Below are 24,757 nucleotides of genomic sequence, written 5' to 3' on the forward strand. Positions count from 1 at the left end.
GAAAACTGTGCTGTAACCTGTGAAACTGTGGGCAAACAGATTATATGGCTGAGATAAGCTGTGTAACTTTTTAGTGCCTCCTAGCTTAAATGCATGTGGGACAAACGCAGACTCTCCAAGTGGAGTCTAACTCAGAGTGCTTGTATTTCTAACAGATAGTGGTTTGAACTAATTAAAGCTTGGTTTGGATCATAAACAGGGTGCATTTGCCAGACACGACAGCTTTTCTCCAAAGACTGTTTTTATCCCCATCCATTACAAGTAGGAGTTTGGCCACTGATACCGGAATGGCTAGACTCAGAGCAAACAAATTGAAAGACATGATGGATTAAAACACGATTATCCCGTCACTCATTGTAGACATCCCTGGGGGCACGGAGGCTGCGGGGAGCATCCAGCCAGCCTTGGCATCACAGATACCCATTGCTTTATCCACCGACCCCCCCTCCAGCATCAAGGAGTGGTCTCTCCCCACACTGTTGTCCCCCCCGCCTCCGCCTCCTGGTGACGTTGCGCGTCTCTGCTGCCACGGGAACGGCTGTGGCGTCGCCGCCGTGGAAACGCAGAGCGGGGTCGTTGGGATCGTTGAGGCAGGTGCCGGGGGTCCCATCTCGTGCCGAGACCCCGATGTAAAACCCGCGTTCGTGGCCGTTCGATGCAGGTTGTGGTGCGTGTTGTAGTCGCTCTTTGAATTCTATGCGTTTATTAATGTGTGAAAGCTGTAGGGCTGCAGTCTGCTCCCGTTAAACTCCTGTGGTTTGAAACTAACTGCATTCGTTTCATCCATTCCTTGTTATGCTGCACAGACTACAGCCGTTTCACCTGTTTTGAAGCCATTAAGCTTATCCTTCAATTGATGAGGAAGAAATTCCAGCCGGTTGTGGAGTTCTGATCCTTCCATAGCGCTGTTTGTCCATTCACAGCACAGAGGAACATTCCAGAACAGGGCAGTGTGGATGCTGGAGGTGTGCAGGAGCAGGCAGAGGGTAAGGGGGTAATTAATGCCTCTGATACTGACTTGCTTTACTTTTTGCCTCACTGAGAGGAGTGTCTTATGCATATAGGGGATCTATGGGAAAAAAAAGGGGGATGCTCATTTTACTTTATTATTTTAATTATATCTTTACCCCTGTTTTGAGAGTAGGGAGTAACTATCTGCTCTGCAAGTTACATTTCCATTGTGAAACGGTTTGGGTAGGATGCATTTTAATAATAATTATACTATAGTATTAAGCTTCTTTCTTTGAACTTCAGGGAATTGCCCAAATGAAATAGGAAAGTCAATCTTTTCCCTGGTATCGTGAACGTAGTAACAAGCTTTTCTTTCAGCTAAATATAGTCTAGAGTTGTTTTAGTATAATATAAAGCACTTCCACTCTGCCTTTCTCTTTCCATGCATTGGTACTTCTAGGCTTTCTAACCATATTTTTTACTGTTTTAATTTCAATCAAATTAACATCTCATGAGGTTTCTCACTCCAGATGACACAAATTCTCTCTCTTTTATTTTTAAGAGCAGACAATACTGGGAATCATGAACAGCAAAAATTTTGTGATACTCCCAGGTTCAAAAAGTGGAACCTCTGTGAGATTAAAAGCAAAGTAAGTGCATTTTATCTGACTGTGACAGACATGTTGTATCAGCATTTTTATTAAGCTGTCATGAACTATTAGGTGAAACAAATTATTTGTGCACAAACAGGGTTTTAAAGATATTTTAAACATCATTAAAATGTATGTTTGATCACACAGCCTTCACAAACTTCACTTATGTGTGTTTTTCTTCTAGTATTTTTCCTATGCTTTTACTCTTTAGCCTTTCTTCATTCTTTGACTTCAAATTACTTTCATGTCTTATGACTCTGTGTAACTAACTGTATGGGAAATCACAGCTTGAACCTCTGATTAATCAGCTGAGGCAAGTGTTGGGTCAGCTGTGGGAGCACAGGTGAGAGTGATCTAGCTGTGTTCCCAGAAGGGGTGGACTTCGACTCTACCCACTCTAAGACCTCATTTAAGGGCTGACCACCACTGAGGCAGCATCTCTTGGAGATTGCTCCCCGGTGGAGACTGTCTCAGCTATCTGGTCCAGGCATCAACGTTGATGAGTTTTCTTTACTTGTAACCTTTGACTATTTATCACCATCCTCTGTTACCACCTTTACACTAACATATACATATTTGTGAACAAATGGTAATAAAGCATTCACTGGGACAGTTTATTGCAATATAATTAAGCAACAAACCTTTCTGAACTCAGACACAGCTGGATTAGTTTTAGAATAGCAAAATAAGCTTATACTTGGGCAGCCATATCACGACAAAAACAAACAATGTCAAGAAACCTTAAATTAATAACATAAATCTTTATGTTTTCTTCTGATCAAAGGTCTCTCAAATCTTATGAGATTAAAAACCTGCAGTTTACTGAGGAGACTGGAATCTCTGCATCCTCAGAATACTTCTTCTAGTAAAGCCCACTGTGATAGGGCAGTCTTGAGTGTAAGGAAGTTGTTCTTGACCTGCAGTTAATTTTGGAGAGCTGTCTTCAGTCTTACTGGTAGACAGAAGGGCAACCTGCCTTTAATGGCAATTATTTTCAATTTTATCTATTTATTTATTTATTTTGTCTTGCTGCTTTAGTGTCTTTCAGCTGTCTCAGTGCATTTTATGTAGTTCCTGTTGTATATTTTACTGCTTTAACCTTTCTAGATCTGTCAGAGAAATGCGGCTGGAAAAAGTGCGGCTGGAAATGGAAAACAAAGAGGTGGAGAAGAAATTACGACAATTGCAGTCCAACATGAGCAGAGAAAAAGAGGAGAGAAAGTAGGTGAAATTTCTGAGGGCTGACCTTGCAGTCAATTAATTAACATACCACAGTCCATACTAATAGCAGTACGAACAGAAATGATGAAAAGTCAATGGCAGTAAGAAAAAACATAGTGAAACATTCAGTGTGCTCTTGACCTTTTCTTCTGGGGAACCTGTTGCTGCTGTTCTCAGCTGGTCCTCAGAGAGAGTTTTCCCTTTCCTTTTCCATCTTCCTTCTTGATTTGTTTTATTTTTCCTCTTTAAAGTGATCTGTTCTGTTGGAGTTACATGTTTAGTAAGCTCTTGCCTTGGTTCATAGGAAATCAAGTGCTTATCATTGGAAGTCTGGACAAGCGGGACCAACCCAAGCCCGATTTTGGTCACAAAACAAAGGAAAAAACAGTAAGGTAATATGCTACCAGGGTATGTACAGATAAAGCTATTTAAAATGAATGATAGCTCAGCAGAGAAGGACCTGGGGGTCCTGATGGATGAGAAACTTAACACGAGCCAGCAGTGTGCTCTTGCAGCTTGGAAAGCAAATGGTATCCTGGGCTCCATCAGGAGAGGGGTGGCCAGCAGGGATAGGGAGCTGATTGTCCCTCTCTACTCTGCTCTTGTGAGGCCCCATCTCAATACTCATACTCCATCTGGAGTACTGTGTTCAGGTATGGAGCCCTCAGTACAAGAAAGACAGTGGAAAAGAGAGGATCAGAGTGAGAGTTTTCTTTAACCCACTTCTTTCTTCCTCCCCTTGCCTGAGTCAAGAGGCTTGGATTTGTTAGTACTTGAAAGACTTGCCATTTCTCACCTCTCACTGCCACTCCCCTCAACAAACTTTATATGTGTGCCTGTTCAGTAGATTGCATTGGTTGAATTTTCAATTGCAGTCAGTATGGTTATGAAGGTTCTACAGGTTTGTGTGCATTCTTGCTATGTGCCTGCTGTCTGCGTATTCATTTTCATTAGCATCGTAAGGTTCCTTTTAATATTCATACCATAATACATTAGTATGTAAATATGTGTGTAAATACTTTTTCACACAGGTTTCTTCAGGAAAAGTGAAGTTGCAGCTACTGAAAGAACCACTTCAAGGTAAGAGTTTATTATCTTAATTAAAACCCCATAAACTTCTGGAAGAGTATCAGGTTCTTGAAAGTTGTTGTAATTAAACAATAAAGAGGAAATTAGGGATTGTGGTAGCAGATTATTTGATTTTATTTTCCCCCAGTGCCGGAGAAAGGACCATTTAAGCATGAAATGCCAGATTATGGAGCTCATGAAAAATCTGAAGCAGAGAAGATAGTTTCCCATCGTCCACGTGCTAAGAATGCAGGCCTGGTAAGTGGACGGTATCAACAGAATATGTGTACATAGAAGCTTTGAAACAGTATCTAGATGTGATTATATGGTATAGTATGTAGCAACAGTGTGTGGTGACAGGATTTCAACTGGCATAGATCCCTTCCGTGAGCTCCAGAGGTGGAGATAAATGTGTACTCTGAAAACACCAGTTTAAACCTGAAGGTTAGTTATTGTCTTATGCTAGCTTTTCTGTGCCATGCTCCTGTATTATAGTCAATAGAAGCGTGTTCCCTCTGCCTCCTGTTTGGAGAGGAAAGGGGAATATATTTTAATAACGCCTTTGCCACTGGGAAATGATCATGTCAAGGAACTGAACTGAGCTTTCAGCCTTAGCTTTTCTGGCAAATTCAAGGTTTTTATACATGTTTTGCAATTATTATTATTGTTTTTCAGTTGCTGGGAATAGTAAGTCGTTTAGGAAGATGCTTGCTTCACTGAGATGGTCCCCATGAGATGCCAAGTTAAAACTATTAGGTACAAAGCAATGTACTAACAGAAATATATATATACACACATATATATATGCATGAGACAATTTTGAACTGAGTTTAAATAATCTGACTTTAACTGGAATGGAATTTTTATTGCAATAAGGTTTTTCTACCTGTTTGCACAAATTTGTTGGTAATGTTCTACACGATTACATCCCCTTCAATTCTATGATTGCTTCCAGTGATAACGACTTAAGTAAAGGAAGGCTTTACATGATGATCTCCAGGAGTGGCAAAGATAAATAGCTCTCTTATCAGGTCTTTAACAGGGAGCTTCCTCAGGCTGTGCTTTCATTCATTGGCCCAGCTGTGCATGTGGCTGAGGGAGACTTGAGATTGCTGTGATGGAAGCAAGCTGTATAGTTGCAGGTGAATAGCGCATATTCAAGTCTGTGCATATTTTGTACTTCTAAGTACTTCGGCACTTAAATGCTTTGATAAGCAGGATGGTTGATAACTGTGTTCTTTCTGAACTCAGGCTTGCTAGCTAAGTAACAGTAGAAACAGTCACTGTGAATGATGAGTTGATTTGCGTGCGTCTTTTAGCAAGGGCAAGCAGGAAACCTACCCTCCAAAACTCCTCTGAAGATCACCTGGCATCAGAACCACCTGTGTTTTGCTTCCCTTAGTGCTCAGCTAAGAATTAATTCATTCTCCACCTGTACAATGGGAGCTCCGGCTGTGCGCTGACACGGGTTGTTCCCCGACACACCGCCAGGGGGCGCTGGGGCTCCACGTCGCCGGGCCGGCGTTCATCGGCTGCTGCTCTGCGAGCCTTTGTGACTATGGGTTATTGGATTCTTTTGTTAACACTCTTGCTTTCTGTTGATTTTTAACATTAGCGTGTGTTTGTCACCATCTCTCTGCTTTCTGTGTGGTTCTTTAGTGACGTTTGGAGGGAAGTTTATTCATAACGAGCGAAAGGTTTCATAATGTTTCATAAACAGGCAGAAGCCGGTACACGTGCTGGAAAACTGCAAGGTGTCGATCGCTTCAGATTGACTTCATTGACGAATGAAAGAAAAATTAATCATGAGGAGAAGGTGAACAGCAAGCATGGGGTCACTGCAAATAAGTCGCCATCCCCACCAGCATCAGCGAGCACTGCTGAGGTACTGTGAAGTTCAAAGCCAAAATCCTTCTAAACGTTAGTGATACATTCAGTTGAGTGACCTGAGGTCCCCTTCGTTTTGCTCTTGACAGAGCACTTCATTTTATTTGTGGGCACGATCACTTAACAATTGAGTGGGTTTGATTACCAGGGCATCACAGAAAACAGGGTTCTGCATTTCCGTAGCTGAGAGTAAAAAAGTTGTTGCTATTATGTATGTAACCAGGAAGAGGATTATCATCAGAAGTGCTGTATTAATGATGCTTTGGAACTGATTTAGGAGCTCTCTTCAGAATCAGACGGGACAGGCCTTGGCAATCAGGACAAAGGGATATTACTAAATGGTGTATTTAATGAGGAAGAATCTGCAAAGTCTTTTCAGGAAGCTTTGATTCAATGGAGAAACGGTAATCATGATCACAGACAAGAACGGCATGCTGGTGAGTTCTACCTCTACAATTTCTTTGTTATTGTTTGAATTGCATTCTAAGAACATTAGCAGCCATTTGGATAAGTTAGCAGCTATTTTAGGTAGCAAGCATAGGTATTCTGCTAGAATAATAAACGTTTATCCTTTCCTCTACATTCTACTGTAAATTAGCAACAACCTATGAAGTTTTATGGCTACCCCCACTGCTGAAAGTATTGTGCAATGATCGGTTTTAAGATCTCATGCACCCTACTGAGATTACTTTAAAATTTACTTCTAGTTATTTCTAGAAGAGAAGCTTCTATTACTAGAAGAGCAGCTAAGTAACCATTGGATGTATGAACCTATCTAAACCTATATAAAACCAGTCTTTTCCACAAGTTCTGACAGCACAAATTCATCCTGGCTGAATCCAGTAAATGGAAACAAGTTGTAAATTATGCTTCAAATAACTCATATCTCCCTTTATCTTTTCATCTAATAGGATTATCCTGACATTCTAAATGTTAGAATTATGTATGCAAAGGCTTAGCTGAGCATAGACTAAATAGAATCTAAATAGCATGCTTATAAATGTGAATATCTGCATTTGTGTTGTTGTTTTTTACTAATAGAATCTGTGGGAAATCAAGAAGTGCAGACCAGTCTTTCTGTAATGAAAGAATGCGTCCAAATTGAGTTCAAGGAGAGTGGCCTGAGCTACATGGAGAAACTCATGCTTAAGAAATACAGAAGGTATTGTTGCAGTCACTAGCGTAAGTAAGACTGAACAAAACTCTGCTTTTTAGCAACAATAAATTGTGATGCAGGTAAGCTAAAACATTTTTAAAGCCTGATTATTATTATTATTATTATTATTTTGGTGGCAGTTGTTTGCTTTTCCTTTTTATCTTTTATATTAGGACATCTGTTGATGAGTATAAACCAACTGCATTACACAAAGCTGTGACTGGAGGAGAGGAGAAAGGAGATCCTGGTGATGCAGATGATTTAACAGGTGCAATAGATTTGTTATTGGCGCTAATTATTATGTATTTGGGAGTCAGATTTTTTTTTCTATGGCAGTTTCTGCCTGAAAAAAGTAACTATAACCGAGAAAGTAACAATAGTTTGTGGTTATAGAAATATATCATGAACATTAAAAAAAAAACCAACACATTATATTAATTATTTTTTGTAGTTGAAGAGGTGAGGAGATACTGGACTTCTGTTTTTAGAGAGGAAGTACCCAAGAGTGTTGCAGAAAGTGTGGAGCCTGCTCTGAAAATGGAGTTTCTTGATGATGTGAGTATATGCTGAAGAACTTCATAAACCTTCACAGTCATCTTATATGGCTTAAGTATTGACCTGTTTAAATCTGAACTAGCAGCGATGTAGTACTTTATAATTAAAATCTGTATTTATTTGATCTTCTTATTATCTTCATAAAAATATGGGAATTTTAGCTTTCCTTTCACAGTAGTTTTCTCCTATGGTGTCCATGGACCCTCAGTGTATGGGATTTACACAGAGACTGAGTCTGCAGGTTTTTTGTCACTTGAGTTTGTGGTCTTTGTACTTATTCTATTGCTGAATATTTGTGTTTGTTTGGTTTTTTTTTAATTAGTCTTATGATGTGGAGTTGGAAGAATCGTGTAACTTCTTGGTGTTGGAAGCTGAGGCTACAGGAGTGAATAACCAGAGAAATACTGAACCGTCTGCAGTTGCAGACCAGAAGAACATGTTACTGGACCTATTCCCAAAAGAGACTGCAGCCATAATGAGGAAGTCATCTTGTCACTCAGCTTTCAGGACTGACACTAAGAATCCCTTACCTTCTCCTCCTGATGGAAACCTTGTTTCCTCTAAAGAAATTTTGCGCGGTAAATCTTCACATGCTTTTTGGTGTTGTTGTTGTTTATGTAAGCTTTATATACTGTTTCATCGTTCTTGTGATAATCAGCTATTGATAATAGTATTTTTTTTTTATTTACCATTTGTTGAGCTATGCAAATGCCATGAACGCAACTTGCATGGTAGGTATGCTCATGTCTGTGAGCTTTTATATGAGCTGTAGCTACTCTAATGTGAGTTGTAGACTGAAAAGAAATCCATTGTTAAGCAGAATGTGATGTTACAAATCTGTTTCAGTGTACAGTATCAGATTTAAAATGTGGCGCATGGTTTTTATCCTTGCTCATTGCAGGAGGCCTGGAACTGAATGATCTTTAAAGATCCCTTACAACTCAAACAATTCCATGATTCTTTTCATGTAGGAAAAAATGATTTTATATTGATAAGCTGAAGGAAAGCATAAGTTATAATATTTTCTGTGTGAAAGGTAGGCTTTGGTGTGTAAGTGTTCCAGTGCCTGTTGCATTCATTGTAGTCACGATGAATTCGTATGCACCTCAGTGGTTCTCAGGTTTTTATTCTGTGTCTTAAATACAGAATAGGTCACTTAATATGTTAGTCTGTAAGGATATTTTGTTTCTTAACCTTGCAAGTACCAAATGTTTGCTTCAGCACCTAAAGTGTATTCTTTTTGTACTTGGTTCAAGAAACTTCTTGAGTCCTCAAATGTGAGGGGTCTGAGAGCTGACTAATGAGCTGCAGTTTATACTTGTTTTATACTAAGTACAGAAAACTTAATAGATTTAACACAGCGTGATATGAAGAAATGCAGCAAGTATAGTAACAGCAAATAGGCATTACCACAAACTCAACAAAGATTTTCCTTTAATCCTTAATTTCAGGAGGTGGGAATTGGGTTACTGAAACAAGCCTAAGTGAACATGCTGATGAGTCTGTAGTTCAGGCTGTCTTAAAAAGTCAAATGAGTGGATCTACAAGTGGTCTCAAGACTCGTAGAATTTCTCCTCTGGTAACAGGCAGGTCATACTCAGGTAAGAATGATAGTTTTGAGATCCTAATTTAATAGGTTATTTTGCCTAGTATTTATTTTCAAGCATGTTTCTTTAAAGAACATGCTTGTTTCTTTAAAGCAGAGAATGTGTTTTAGAGATCTATTTGCTGTAGGTCCCTTGTTTCTGTGTTGAAATATGTGGAACTAGGAAATGGTTTTGGTTTGTTTTTTGTTCCAAATACAGAGTAAAAACAGAAGAAACAACCAACCATCAAAACATTAATATTAAACACTTTTGGAATTTTGATAGGTATTTAAATGACAGTAATAGTTTCAGCTGCTTATAGAAGGACAATCAATAACCAACACTTACACAGCTTTTTTTTTTGTTCTTTTACAAATGTTCCTGACAGCTTGGATTGATTTAGATGAGCAGAATATATGCAGTCTTTCAGTCAGGATGCCTTATTGCATCTAGAAGGCATAGAGTTGAAGATTTGTCTGTATGAGTAGTAATTGTTCGTAGTGTTTGTCTTAATAATTCATTATAACTAATCCATTTGGATTATCTTAAATGATATAATCTGTAGTTTAAATTACATTATTTGAAACTGTACTATCTTTATGAAATCTTGAGTTTGCTTCAAGTTGTTACCTCGTGTGATTTCAGGGAATGATTCTACCAGACCTAGGTCAATGGATGCGCTACAACATAACCAGGCCATAAATAGTGCCAAAGACACTCGTCCAAGACCAAAGAGTTCACCTATGCATACATTTAAAGCTGATACTGAGACATCAAGGCACAAGTATGTTGATGTACTTAAACAAGATGAGCATTCTTGGGAAGATATTGCTGACCAAGAAGCCTTACTCTGTCTGGAAAGAGAATTACAAACTTATACAGGTAAGTGGTAATATTGCCCCTTAGAGGTAATGTAATGAAAGCATGTAGCTACTTCCTTATTATTTTTGCCTTAATATCAGTTAGATCTAATAATATTGAACTAATTAACACTTTCAGATAATGATTTACTTTCAAACAAGTATCCTTTCCTTTAGTATGTATCCTTACCTTCAAAATGGATGCCTTAAGTGTTGTTAGAAGCTGGGTTTGTGATACAAGGCTAGCAGGAAAGGGAAATAGTGTGCTTGCATGTGTGTTACCTAACAACAATAGACTGTGGCACTAGCTGATTTTCTCTCTAGATTAGTGCTTGTTGGTATATCCATTACTGTTTTAAATGCATTCTATTACTAGCTATTTGCCTTTGCTGCTGATTATTGAGGTTGCAAACTGGACCCTGCCTACGGTGTTTCATGTTGTGCTGGTATAAGCATTTCAGAAGTGAATTCCCTCCATTATTTCTAATGATTTAGGAGTTATATAATAAGTCATAATTTATTTGAGGGCTTCTAATGACGTCCTTCACCAGCTACAATTATTTAAGCACTTAGAGTTTCACATTATCAACAAAAGTATTAAAATTGATAGTGTAAATAACGTGGGATTTTCTTCATTTTATTAGTTACTGAAATAACTGCAAATGTTTCAGATCCCCAAGAAAAACTTTACACCCTAACTTCTGAAGGTGGAACCTCCTCCAGCAGATGCTCAAGAAGGATAGATGGAAATGCTACAGACTGCCATAAAAACCTAAATCTGAAAGACCATAACAGAACTGATATGCTTGGGTAAGCTAAATTCCTCGAGTATGTTTTTATGGTACTGTAAAATATTAATATGCCAAACATCTTCCTAGAACTGAAAAACAGTCTTAACTTTCTGATTTTACTTTGTATACCTATTAATGTCAGCATGACCTATTTTGTATCTTGTTTGTTTTTGTTTTTGTTTTTTTTAAGTCAGTATTTGCATCCTCAGATCAAAAATAAAGCAACATATATTTTGAGACCCCAAATTAGAAAAGCAGAGGTTTAAAAACCATAAACAAATAGATCATGTTAACATGCAGCACTGAGATTTATCGGTTAGCTGAGCTCTCTGCTTGAAAGATTCCTTCAAAATAGTTGTGAGTAAGTGAGTCAATAACATTTAACTAATTAGATGTATCATTTACAATTCTTTGGAGACTGAAGAGGTACTTAGAAAAAAGGATATTCCCCAAAGTTCTGTTCTGCCATTGTTTTCTTATTATGATCTTGTAGCAAATAATACTGAGGTACTGTATATTATGTGAATATAGCTGATTTCATCTTCTTGTGTTGATATTACTGAAATTATAGCTCAGAATAAATCTATATGATATTTACAGATGGTACCATTGCTATCAATGAGGCTCACTTTCCTAGCTCTACCATTCTGGAGTGTGAGATTCCTCCACTAAGGAATAACAGTGACAAGGTTGTTAACCTTCTTCTTCAGAATAAAATGTGATATAAGCTGAGGGGCTAAAACTGGATAGAGTAGGTTTTGGTGTATATAAAGTATACAGTAAAAGCTATTTTCATACCTTTATTCCTGTGTGTGAACACATGTCCTTGAGGCTTTGCCTTGAGTAGCTATTGGAACTTGAACTGCTGAAAATTACTGTGTGGTGTTTGTTTTAAGGGCCTGTGATGAAGACCAAATAGACGATGAGGAAGAAGTTTTGGAGGATAAACGGCAGGTTCTCGCATTACAGTAAAAGTGAAGAATTTAATGACTTTCTATCTTTGTGTATTGTACAAAACATGCAGATGAAGAGTCATTCTTGAGTGCTGCTGATATTATTTATTAAGGATTACTAAGTAAATCTACGAATAATAATAATAAAAATCCTTAAGAACAATGTGACTTGGATTCTTTTTCTTACTGTGGAGAAGTAACAGAATAAAAGAAAACCTAAAATCCTGTTGGGTTATTTCCTGCATTCTCAGACACAACATCCTGTTTCAGCTTTCTTTAAGGAGGGGTGGTGTTTTTCGTTAGTTTGTTTCCATGTATGAAATGTGGTTAAAGCTTTTGTGTTTGGGGCAATACCTGTTTTCTCCACTGTGGTTTTTATGATGATTTTGAAAATACCTTGTAGTGGTTTAAGTGGGGAGTCTGTATGGAATGTGATTCAGAGATCCGCACTATGTGTTTTTGGTTGTTATTAACCATTTGATTTTTCAGTGAAGGGACTGTGTGTCTGTATTGATCATTACTCATCACAGCAACAGTGATTACGTGATCAGTAAATCATGTAACTTAATATTAGATGTTTTTTAATGAAGATTGTGATTTTTTATCACTACATTAACATATGCAGGTAGCTTGACTAAGTTTGTTCTGTTCATAGCATCAAATGTTTAAGGGAGTCTTTGAGTGCTCATCCTGAAGACCTTGTGGGTGGGTGTTTAGAGGTGGCAAATAATCTGCTTTAATGTAACAGAAGAAACACTCCAATACATGAGGTAGGTTTGGACAGTTGAACGCACACTGGTGTTTTCCTTAATGCTATAGAACTTCAGTGTGGTGTGCATTTATTTTCTGTCTCCCGCTCAGTTGTGCACTGAACACTATATCAGTTTCTTTTACAGGAAGAAGTATTTCCTAGCTCATAAAGACTAGAGTGACTGGGCTGAACAGACCATTGATTTGACTTCCTGCTATGTTTCTCATCTTTAAGGTGAGGGCATATTTGTTCACTTTAGTTTTCTTTACAAAGTTTACCGTATATCGATGTTTTATTATGGTAGTTCTTTGCCAGGAGCTCTAATAATAAAATCAGAAAGCAGGTTTTCTGCTTTGTTGATTAGGTCTGCTCATCTTTTCTGAGTGTGACCTCTTATTTCTTTTTGAGTTACTTTTCTGCATGTTCCTGTTATGCTCATTTCCCTTGAATAGAGTGGCTGACTTCTTTCATGCTGTTCCCAGCTCTTTTAACTAGGAAGCCAGTTAAGCACATTCTACTGTGTTTGTGTACCTCAGCAGTCAGATTTTAATCCTTTGTGACTGTAAGAAATAAGTAGAAAGACAGTGTGTCTTAACATCTGGATTTACCAGCTGTGCCATCACATTCCTTTTATCTGAAAGAAATGGCTACGATAATATGGCTAATGAACTTTGGACTAAAACTTACTTCAAAATGATAGTCGTCTTTCAGGTTGGTTATGCTTTAAACATATCACAGTTTTGTAATTCTAGCTTTATATCTTTATGTCTTTATATGTTTGGTTTTTTTCCAAGACCTATTGGTAAGATTGATAGACTAACTAGATGATCAAAAAGAGCACCTGAACTGTATGAAGTGACTTTTAGTTAGATGTGTGATTTTACACAACACAAATCTTACAAATTGCTGCAGCAGTTTGGGTTTTGTAATCTGTTTTGAAGCGGTCAATACTTTATATATAAAGTTGTTTTCACACTCTTGAACGCATCGGTGCATCTCCATTGACAGCAGTTTTGTTTACAAGTGTTTGCAGGCTCTCCCTAGAACACTTCTTCAGCTCTCTTTGCAGAGCACTGTGAATTGTATGCTTGATGTTCACTTCAGTGGTCAGATGGGGAGTGCTCCATGTCAGTGTCTGTGCTCAAGGGCTCAACAAGTGTTTGAAGAGAAGCAGGAAGGGAACTGCTCATATCCTGATGTGTGCTATTGCTACCTTAATTTGAAATAAGGTTCTGAACAGCATAACCTTTCCTCTTGATTACCTCCATTCTGAAGCTGATGCTTCATTTTAATTTGAAATCTATTGTCTTGTAATGTGAAAATCTCTACTTTTGTAAATTGCTCATAATTTACAAGTCAGTTAAATGCTGTTATATGAACAACAACTGAGGATTTGTGCCTGAAAATATCACTGCATGAAGTGGGCTATTTAAAGTGAAATCCATTTGCTTTAGATGAAAGTGAAATACTTTGTATTTGAATGACCTGTCAAAGTGTCAACTGAGTTGTCAGCCAAACGTGGCAGCTGTTCCAGTTTTAGGTTCAATTTATATAAAGGATAAGGGGGGAATGTTGTAGTTTTGTTTTGTGTGAAAGTATCTTTGTACTGTAAATGACTTTTTAGTAATTGGTAGTAAATGGCTGAACTTTTATTTAGGTTTCTGAAGAAACTCTGATTTCAAAATGTAAAGAAATCTGTATCTTCTGTACACTTTTAAAGGCCTAGATCCATTTCATCCTGCTTTCTTTTGTGGTTCTTCAGCTGCTTCTATTTTCTTTCACTCCAGGCGTGTTAATCAAAATGCAACATATTGCAGAGTAAAATAAGTAAAGGTCTTTGTGTAAACCTTGTACTTGGTCCTTGAACTTTGCATCTTGTTCTTATTCTTCCTTTTATTTCTTCCATCCTACATTACTGCTGGTAATCAACAAGTGGAGGCAGGGGAGAGAAGAGAGTAGGAAAAGATATTTGCTGGGACTGTGGATTTGGACTTTAATGGAAAGTCTGCTATTTTGCTTGTGTGCTACAGGAAGAGACTGCTCAAATTTCTCTTCTCTCAGGACTCTACTACTGAAGTATCCTGGTCTCTCTCTCTCTCCATTCACACTGAAGCCAAGGAAAGGCTCTGGTTTTTGTTGTTCTTTGTAGCCAGTCAGTGTTGTGGCCTCTGTTTCTCAGTAGACTCTCTGGCTCCAGCCTTTGTTTTGTTTGTCAGTGTTTCTCTTTGCTTGGCAGCCCTCAGCAGAGATGTTGCTTGTACCATTTAAATGCTACAGGCAGGCAACTAGTTACTAGGCTTAAAAATAATAGATTGCTATTTTTTTGTGTATATGACAATTGATTAACTAAAAGTCTCACAAGATGCCCACCATCTGGCTCTTCCAGTACAAATTTGAACTTCAAAGGATGTGCAGATTTTCCTCAAATGAGGACATTTTACTTAGCTTAGTTCATTAGCAATATAGCATCAAATAAACAAAATCCAATTAAAATCAGTATGGGTTCAGATATATATATATTTCTAGAAGATGAAGAGCATAGGCAAAAGAAGATGAGAGATTAAAAGTAGATTTAGTGGCATAAGTGCATTTGGTATATTTACATGGCTATAGAGATAAGGCATTGTTTCATGTTTTGATAAGGGGGATCTAGGACTAACGTACTAAGATTGCTAGCTGGAAGGTTGAGCACACATAAACACATTGCTGCTCTTGTGTTTGTATGTTTTCAGTATGTGCACAGAAGTAGTTTAAATGATCTGAAAAAGGCAAAGAATTCCTTGTGGAGTTTGTGGAATATATACCAGCTTTGGTGTTCTGTGGTTATTTGTTTTTGTTTATTTTTTTGTCATATTCTATTACATACTAACCTCATTTAACCCATCCAGAATTGTGGTTTAAAAGATATATCTTGTAGTAAAAGAGATATCTCGTGTCTGTACTTAAATTTTTCTAAGTAATTACAGTGCAAGTTGTGAGCCTTCTGTAGGGTTTGCTGTGCAGGGTTGAACTTTCTAGCCCAGCTCTGTCCTCTTTAGCAATCCTCATGTTTTGAAACAAATCAATAAACTGAGCACTAACAAATCGCCAGGACTGGATTGTTTTCACCCAATACTTCTAAGGGAATTAAAATGTGAAAATATCAGACTATGCAACAAATGTGGTCTGGAGTAAGAAGACAAATAAGTGACAATTCGTTGATACAAAAAGGGTCTGATATTCTCATTAAATTTGCCTTTGGAAGCGTACAAAAATGATTGGATGACAGAGTAAACTGAACACTGATAAACAAAGTACTGTCTGTGGGTGGGAAAGTACCTTAGAGGAATGGGAAAGGTTTGCATTTGCTACCTGGGCAATAATCATTGTATTTTCTTGACAGTGTTAGCTGAGTGTATGTCAGGCTACTGTGTCTGTAACTCGTGTAGATGTTTTATATGATAGTGTTCAGTATAGTTGGCACTGCAGATGTAGCGATAGCTGTGTTTGAAATTCAGAGTATGCCAGGCATGCTGACTTGATATATCCACAGCCCAAAGCCTGCAAAATGAAGAGCAAAAGGAAGGAAATAAAAGTAAGTTTAAACCTCATCTTACAACAACAGAGACCTGAGAATGGAATTATGTAAGTTGTGTTGCATAACCTTCTGAATTGTGGTAAATAGACCCATGTGTAGCATCTTTTTTTCTCATGAAAGAGCTATGTGAGGCATGTGGGAAAAAGTTGTTTTATTGTTGCTGCGTGATACTGCTTGGAAATGCTGTACAGTCTTTATTTTGGCTGCAGAGAAAGATTAGGAAAGGATAAAAACTAACATCCACCCCTTTACCAATATGAGATGTATGGAAGAAAATTAAAGCAGTCAGTAAAGATAACAGGGGCAGCAATACTCTTATCAAAGTTGAGCCCAAAGTAGGGCCTTCAAACTCTGCTATTTGATCCAAAATCAGTCACAACACTTCAGATACTTGAAACAAGTGGAGCATCCACTGGCAGAGGCAATATTGCCTGATGTGTGATGGACACCTAGTGACATAAGTACCTCAATCTTTGACCGCATCCTTGACCCATACCTTTATTTCACTGTGTTGCAGCACTTTGTGAATACTGAGATACAGCTGCATTGAGCTATATAGACATACAGCCAGATGGATCCTGCAGGGCATTTAGATGTGAGGGAGATACTGGACAGAAGTGCTAGGCAGCTGCAGAAGGAAGAGCTGTTTCATTCTTTGCCACATCAAGGACTCCAAGAGCTGCCTTTGCTGCCTTAGGAAATGCAGAGTAAATCAGAACAAGGAGTTTTGGTAAGAGCCATCACTCTGTGGAATCCTCACAGCTTACTTCATCCAAAAACAAAAGTTTATCTGACTTGATATTTATTTTTGCTTTCCTTGTCTGAGAGAATTATTAAAATGAATTATATTTAGTGACAAGCTTTGGGATGCTTAAGGCAACTCTCCAGTTTTTAATATTTAGTTGCAGTGTGTCTGTAATATGTAAAAGGACTCCTTTCTTTCCAAACTGTGATTGTTTTATGCACTTGCTGATTCCAGAAATAACTCTGCATTTGCTGAGTTACCTCCACTGATAGTGATGTTATTTGGTTTCAGTTCACCCTTGCTGCAGTCTGTTGTTATTGCTTAAGGGCTTGAAGGAGATGATTACTTAAGTCAGGGAACAATTTAACATAGGTAGAATCTGAGTGGGTTTCTAAGAAAGGAGATAACAGAGTCAGTTATAACACTTGCTGCACACAGCAAAAAGTTCTTGCCTGTCCTTTGCAGGCCATGTCTGCCTATAAAATAAATAAATGAAATTTCACATGCATCATGTTCCTTTATTCCAACTTTTTGATTTTGTTTTGGGAGAGAGGGAGGTAGAAGTAATCCTCATCTTTTTTGGGGATAGCTATGTCATCTTTGTTGCTTTCTCATTTATCATTTGCTTTAGAAAGGAGAACATCTGTGAGTCTAGATGAATGTTTAAGGACAGGGAGTAATAAAACAGTGTTTTATTAACATTAACTCCTTTGTGACGATGTGTGCTTACTTAGAGACCCACAAGGAATTCTACAGAGGCCTTCTGCTTTCAGCCTGAAACAGTCACAGTGCTAAGACCGGTGTCAAGCACTGCTGATAGTTCTTATGGTCTGCTCAGTGTAATGGAAGTAGCTACTCTTTGCAAATAAACACCATCTCCAGAATTGAACAAATACATGTCTTAACTTGGACAGGCACAACTGAAAGTCAAGTTAATTCAGTAAATTCCAATGTTAACATTTTAATTGGAGGGAATAGGACTAGTTAGGTTAAATGAATAGGAGTGAATTATGGCAACTGCAAGATCTGCTTGTTGTTCTATTTAGCTTCAAGCTGGCATGTCTAGGTCTTTGCTCTTGATTATGTCCAGATGTCGAAGAGAGAAAAGAAATCCTAATGGATTCCCAAGCAGAGAAACTGTCTATCAGCTGGGAAGAAAAGTATCTTATGTCTATTGTCTGAGGCTGTTGGAAGAAATCAATGAAATGTAGGTTCTTAGGTTAAACCTCTGGAATGTGGTCTCCCACTATAATCTTGTAATGAAAAACTCTGAGCCTGTATAATAGTAATAGTCTTGTGCGGGTAATCATTCTGTTCTGCTGAGGCTGGATGTTGCTGAAATATTTTCTGCACGCTTATTGCAGAATTTATCAGAATGTTCAGAATGCTAAACTTTTCTCCCGGAAGGCTCACAAAACCCTTGGTACTGAAGTTTCTCCTGGTGAAACAGATGCTAATGTTTAAGAGATACTAATTGCAGTTTTATATTGGGAAATGAAGGCTTTTCTTAATTGATTCAGATTTTCCACCAAATCCTTTGAAGAGGACCCCTCTTCATACAGGTCTTTGATGTCGTGCAGCTACTTAACTCTTCATTAACCATAAAAACCAAGAAAAGTTAAGACCTGTTGGAAAGAAGAAAGGAAGATGTTGTGTTGTCGGATGCATGAAGCCTGGGGGAAAGGAGGTAGCTGCTGCATGCCTCAGGATTTCTGTAGGTCAGGGAAGTAAAATTAGTATTTAAGGTGTCAGGCCCTGAGAGTCCAAAAATATGATATAGAATGAATTAGGATGAGTACTGAAAGTAGTTTCTGATGATTAAGACAACATTGTCCTCAGAAGATGTAATATAATTAAAGCATAAAGAGTTTCTAAAGAAAATGAGGAGTGGGGAAAAAGGAATATTTCTTTTCTCCACAAAAGCAAAATGTTCATTACATTTTCAAGGGAAAGTAGATTGTACAACACCATTGCAACAATATGGGGTCAATAGAAAGTTCCAGAGATGATGATGCTTGTAAATTCAGCAGTGCTATGGGAAAGAAAGTGCTGATCTTTTGAAAACTGTTAAAATTAATGCTTCTGAATAAGTGCTAGCAAAACACATTCAGCAATTTAAATAACCAACTTTGCTTGGAAACTTGCTATTAGCGTGATTTTGTGATATGAGTCTAGTGCAAACACTTATAAATTGGGTCCTAAGAGATTTGCATACAGCATTCAAGAGCTTCTCACTGGGTTTAAAACAATCCATGTTGCAGAGATGTGCAACATGTTTAGGCAGCTCTTAGGAATTGTTTCTATGCTGATTTCTTCCCAAGTCCTCTGTTTTAACTATTCTTTTCTCTGTAGGTGTCACTATAGCATAGCAGACAGAAAACACTTCCCTTAATAAAAATGTAGAAGAACATAGGCAGATCAGAAGCAAGCTGTAATCTGGTTTATTGTGCCATGGTTGTCATATCAACACAGAGGTTTCCCAGCAACTAACAGAATAAATTGTTTTATAGATTTATTTACTTATCCTTTCTAACAATGAATCTGATGCAAGAGATATTTTTTCCCCTTACAATTATGTGCCAATTAAGAAAGCCTTCTCAAATCATTTACGCTTTGTCTTCATGTTAATACTGACAGTTAAAACGGATCTTGTTAATCTAATTGAAGCTGATAGAATTAATGAAGGCTTTGCCCTCACAAAATAGTTATGTTATGAAACTTTCCATTTTGCTGAGAGGGGAAGGAAAAAACCACTAGGATTTATGAATTTGATGTTATTTTAGAACCTTCAACATGTAGAATTTATTTGGCTCCTATTAGTGCGTCTTCTCTGTTTCTTAGAGTATCTGCATGCTCCTTTTCTGAAAGAACTGTTGAATCAGGGCTAACTGTTACGAAGAATGATTAAAGGAAGCAGGTACCTTGAGCCTGGCATCAGGAGCATCCTGTGGAATGTCAGAAACCTAGGTCTAACACATGCTTTGACTTAGGTATGAATACGCATCTCCAAAGGAATGGCTGGCGGTCTGGTGGTTAGGACCCAGCTGTGGAGGGAGTGCTGAAACTGTAGCTGTACTCCTAGCATTCTAAAAGAATTCTACCTATGGGTTATTTTTTTCTTAATCATCTGTATGTGCAGGAATGAGAGCAGATCTCAGGTCACTGTTCCTCTGGCATAGTGTCAGAATCACAAGGCTAAGCAGCACCATGAATTTTATACTATTTTCTTGTGGCTCACTGATTTGGCATGGTTTTGCCAAAATGTTTGCCAGCTTCTTTGTTGCTTTACATAGCCTGGTGCTCATTTGGGTATTGCATCCAGCAGTGAGTGATTTGGTGCTGAATCTTCTCTGGAGAAAGGTTGTATTGACCTGTTTTCACTTCCCTCGAGGGCTGTTCTAATTTTTAAGCTATTATCTAATAAAGTAGAAGAGAGACTCTGGCTATCATTTAAAACCAATAAAGTTGATCTTGTCTATTAGTTGTACTTCGAACATGCTTAATAGTTTAGAGTCTCAAGGGTGTTCAGAGCCCATGTACTTAATTACAGGCTTGAGGTTTATGTGTCTGGCTCATAAGGGCTGGATCCTTCTAGATGCAGCTTTAAAAGCTTTCAGGCAATAGGGGAGATCTGATGAATTTCTCACCTAGGCAACCAGTATGAATTCCGTTGTGGGGGTTTTTTGGATGAAGTTTTGACTTTGGCTCTAAAAAATCCTTAAGAAGCATTTGGGTACTTGCCGTTGTGTGTATACCTAATGGTTCAAATTGCTAGAGATACTGAAGTGTCACGCTACCATGTGGTTTTTATTTAAGATCTGAAAGCCTGGTTCTGGTCCTTAGAGAAATAGATGTTAAAATAAATAAATAAATGATTTACTGCAAGCAGACTGCCTTGGATTTCTACTCTGCTCACATTTCTATGTAATTTATACCACACCTCTGCATAAACTCTCCCTCTGCTTCCTTGGAGAATAGAGCACTTGAAGTTAATTAAGTAGAGAGGCTATATGAAACCCAGAAGAAAGTAGAACAACACTGATTGTCTGGCAGTAGGAGATCATCTCAAGCAGGCATTTGGGCACTTATTAGGAAACTGGGAAATTACATGCTAAGAACTGGGGGGTTGTGTATGTTGTGCAGTATCTAAGGAAAGGTCTTCACTCCTGGGAAAGGAAAAAGAAAAGGTGTTTAGCAAAAAAGTCAAAGGAAATGTAATCTGGTTAATAGAAATGCGTGTACTAAATTGTATGGGGCATAAAAACAGAGCTTTTATTTGCTTAGGACAAAGTCTTCTAAGTGCATTGGCACTGAGTCTGCTGGGTTATGCTGGTTTGAAATGGGCTGTTTTCACAAAGTGGTGTGACGTAGTCCTTCTTGGGATTGGAGATCTCTGTGTTTCCTTGAAGAGTTGCCTCCCAACCTTTCTGAAGCTGTTGTGATCTACTGTTATTGAGGGAAATGGAATTAGGACAATCATTTTGTACTCATTTAATTAACATGCCAATAGGCTGGAAAGGGCAGGCCTGTTTCACTACAGACAGCTTTTCTGCACTTCTGTGTGTTCCTTTGCAGTACACTGAGAATATGATGCAAGTTGTAACCATGAGCTGATCCAGAAAGTGGTACCATGATAAACCTGATCTCTTTTATTTTAAGGAAACTTGTTTATTACCAGCTTATATGGTGACTTGCTCTAGCTCTTGGTACTCTGTGGCAGCCTAGCACTAAATGAAACTTTTCTTCATGGAAAGTTGGCTGAATTTGTTTGGTATCATCATCATTATCACTCCATTACCGAGAGTAAAATAATGATAAAACCTATTGCAATTCATTTATCTGATTTATAGTATGCACGCTCTTTGGAGCTCCAAATGCTTGTTTCCTTCTTGTGTCTCTTCAGTCTCGAGCATTGCTATTGTAATTAATTGATTCACAGGATATGCCAATTTTGTCATTCAGCTTTTCTCACTTCTGAAAACTGTTCCCTGTATTTTATATATATATATATATATTTCAGTTTAATCTTTAGCATCTTTTGATCTTGGTCACTATATTGCATAGTAGTAACATTCCAGGATATCCTCTGTAAGTAACCTCTGTTCTTAAGAAACAAGCCCTAGAATATAAATGGCTATAAATCAGTGGATATAAGTAATCTCTGTAGTAGCAGAGGACTGAAGATGTTGAGGTCAAAGTACTAGTTGTTAGTTTTATACAAGTCCTGATCATTTCATGGAACCAAGATATATGTCTGTGCAATTCAGCTCAGCATCTCCTTCTGGGAGTTGTATGATTACTTTACTCTAAAGAGTAATTTTTGAAGAATGTATTTGATAGATGTGAATGTTTTTGAAGGACTAATACATAGCATTAATATTTACTGAAGTTGTTTGGCTGCTTATTTTGTGTTAAAGCTTCACTATCTGTGAATGTCTTTATAATAAATAGTATGTGAAGGAAGCATGTTTCTGAGAGTCTGTTCAACTTAGCCAAAAGCAATGGAGTCATTTATTGTTGGCAAAGACTCCTTCATCTCTCTTTGTCCCACTAAGACTGTAAATCACTTGTGTGGTAAATTCATTTATCAAGAATACAAGAATAGAATCTGTTGTTCCATTAGCTGGGAAAAAATTATCAGGCTATTAGTTCTCATGCTGCAGGATAGAGATAGATCATGAGATAGGAAGAAAAATCACAGAACCTATAGTAACCAGATTTGATTGATTCAGTGATTTATCTATCTAGATATTTATTGATAATTTTATTTTGTTGGATGCATGTGATGTGCACAGCACTGGCCAGCAGGTTAAGCTACTATGCACTTCTAGAACCCTCACTCTCTTGGGCTCCTTCATCAGTCTCTGATTCCACCCTCATTGTTCTTACCCTGTCCGACACCAGATATAAAGAAAGAAATTGAACAGGAGGATTGATGAAAAAGAGTGAAACTGTACACAATACATTGAAATTGCATGCAGGATTCTATTCAGCACTCAATTTATTATATTTATTATTTGGTGGAAAAATCAAATGCAGTAGTCTTAAAGGAAGGATTTTGTTACACAGGTTGTAGAATATTAATATCGTATCGCAAGAAGAGAAGGAACTAAAAAATAGGAGAGGAAAGAAATGAATAATTTATGAGAAAACACTTTCTTCGTCTCATTAAAATGGTCTGACAGTCATGGAAACCTAAGACTTTTCTTGTTCAAGATGAAAGTAGAACAAATGCAAATGAACTTCTAAAAAACAAATCAAATGAAACTTTCTCCCCCATATCTTTTGAAAGTGGGAAAAAATAGTATTCAGTAGATATTTCATTTTTAATTTCTTACTGTTTTCTATAACGGCATTTAAATTTTCATGCATAGATTACTGTGTAGCTAAGGCTGATGGTTAGGAAAGTGACCTCACTCCTTTCCATTCCCAGTGACAGGTATGTGAGTAATCCTGGGAAGACTATGGGAAGAGAGATGGTTTGGCTCTCAGCTGCTCTTTATATAGAAAGAGTTAATTTTTATTTTTTTTTTCCTGCACATTGTTTAGATCTTATAAAAGTTTGGAATAAAACCAGTTTTAAACCTTACTTTTCAGAGTCTTTTTTTTCCTTCAAAAATTGGAAGTGTCAGTGGTAATTCTTTTTGGATGGAAGGCATTTAAAGGATAAAGAGATGTAAAAGGAATGCTTTGTTAACTTCCAATTTCACAATTGTAAGTCTACTGCCTTAGGTTAAATTCGTTAAATGCTGAGTTATGGATTATTTTTTTTCTCCCTCTGTAGTCAGCCATCCCAATTATTTCAGCTGGAGTACTTGGGATAGAAAACTTGTTACTACTTTCGTGTCTGAGCCTTGACTTAGTCTGCTGTCAGAACAATGTAGTGCATCACACCACCATCTAGTGTTAGCTGGGTGAACTTATGGGTCACCTATAGATAAGTTATGTACAGCTTTTGCAGAATTTTTGGTGCAGAAAAAGTATTTAGTAAGAAACAGTAATAACCACATTATCTTATGTACTCTTTTAGGTTTGGAAAGCCAGTGCAACGTGTTTTACAAGAGACCAAAACCTGAAGAGCCTGGAGTGCAATTAAGGTAGATGAGGATCTTTTTTCCACTTTATCAGATTTTTGATGGATGTGTGTCATATGTAGGATTGGTTTTTTTAGTTCTTCAAATGTTCCATGCAGGTGTTTCTGATAGGGATATAAACTAGCAGTTTTAATCTCCTGTTAGCATACTTACTTATCTGTCTGAAATGCGTATAAAATGCTGTGATAAAACGTTAATAAGGGCTGCCAGCCCAAAATAATGTTAATTGATGCTGGTGAATACTGATGTTGATACAGATGATAGGGAAATCATACTTAGCAGTGGGGTAGGTCGTGCATGTATGCACAAACACGCATGCACAGTCAACCTGGAGCTATTTGCACATCTAGAAACGCATGGCCCATTTGATCCTATTGTTCTCAGAGATAAAGGAACATACATCAATTCTGCCTGTTTAGACGGCACCTTCAAAACAGATTACACAGCAACAAGGGTTTAATATGTGACAATGCATAATGTGTTACAGGGCCCTCAGATCCAGCTTCGACTGGCAGTCTGCTCAGTGAGATTAAAACTTGTCCAAAAACGGGGCTATGGCTGCCTGTGTGAATGCTGTGACTGTGATTTGTTTTTCAGCAGCGTGCTTAGGCAAACCAGCTGTCTAATCTTGGCTCTGTCATGTGGCATACGACACCGTGGCGTGTTGATTTCACACCTTTCACGTGTTACTAACAGGATACAACGTGTTTTTATGTACTTTGTTTTCTTATCGCTCGTGTCTTTTGCTTCTTTAATAGTAAAGGATAAATGATTGAAAGCTAAATCCAACTCTGCTGTTCAAAGTAAGCTGAAAACAAAGGAACACACACACACACAAAAAAAAAAAAAAAAAAAGCCATCCAGCTACTCTATACTCTATTTGTTTATCCATGAACACAGTCTATTTTT

General features: G+C 37.7%; 1 protein-coding gene and 1 long non-coding RNA gene across 6 annotated transcripts in view; both read left to right on the forward strand.

Moving 5' to 3' along the window:
* The first annotated feature begins 511 nt into the window (after positions 1 to 511).
* ZBBX (zinc finger B-box domain containing) lies at positions 512 to 11,849 on the forward strand. 5 transcript variants are annotated; one of them, XM_015872063.2, is made up of 17 exons: positions 512 to 667; positions 807 to 986; positions 1,514 to 1,601; positions 2,712 to 2,825; positions 3,130 to 3,217; positions 3,857 to 3,905; positions 4,042 to 4,151; positions 5,614 to 5,778; positions 6,058 to 6,217; positions 6,822 to 6,942; positions 7,110 to 7,204; positions 7,388 to 7,491; positions 7,814 to 8,069; positions 8,943 to 9,092; positions 9,723 to 9,959; positions 10,609 to 10,747; positions 11,625 to 11,849. In XM_015872063.2, exons 3-17 carry the CDS (start codon positions 1,534 to 1,536, stop codon positions 11,698 to 11,700), a joined length of 1,932 nt encoding a protein of 643 aa, XP_015727549.1. In that variant the 5' UTR covers positions 512 to 667; positions 807 to 986; positions 1,514 to 1,533; the 3' UTR covers positions 11,701 to 11,849. The 5 variants fall into 5 exon arrangements, with proteins under 5 accessions (XP_015727549.1, XP_015727547.1, XP_015727548.1 ...); XM_015872061.2 differs by having other exon boundaries at positions 1,519 to 1,601; XM_015872062.2 differs by having other exon boundaries at positions 512 to 661; positions 1,519 to 1,601.
* Positions 11,850 to 12,457: 608 nt separating this feature from the next.
* The window catches only part of LOC107318348, a 35,411-nt gene continuing 23,111 nt past the window's right edge, over positions 12,458 to 24,757 (forward strand). Inside the window, exons 1-2 of the long non-coding RNA XR_004308339.1 lie at positions 12,458 to 12,666; positions 23,785 to 23,851. This is a non-coding gene — a long non-coding RNA (uncharacterized LOC107318348). The remainder of the gene's footprint in view (positions 12,667 to 23,784; positions 23,852 to 24,757) is intronic.

This window comes from Coturnix japonica, chromosome 9 (genome assembly GCF_001577835.2).
Source record: "Coturnix japonica isolate 7356 chromosome 9, Coturnix japonica 2.1, whole genome shotgun sequence".
Classification (NCBI taxonomy): Eukaryota; Metazoa; Chordata; class Aves; order Galliformes; family Phasianidae; genus Coturnix; species Coturnix japonica.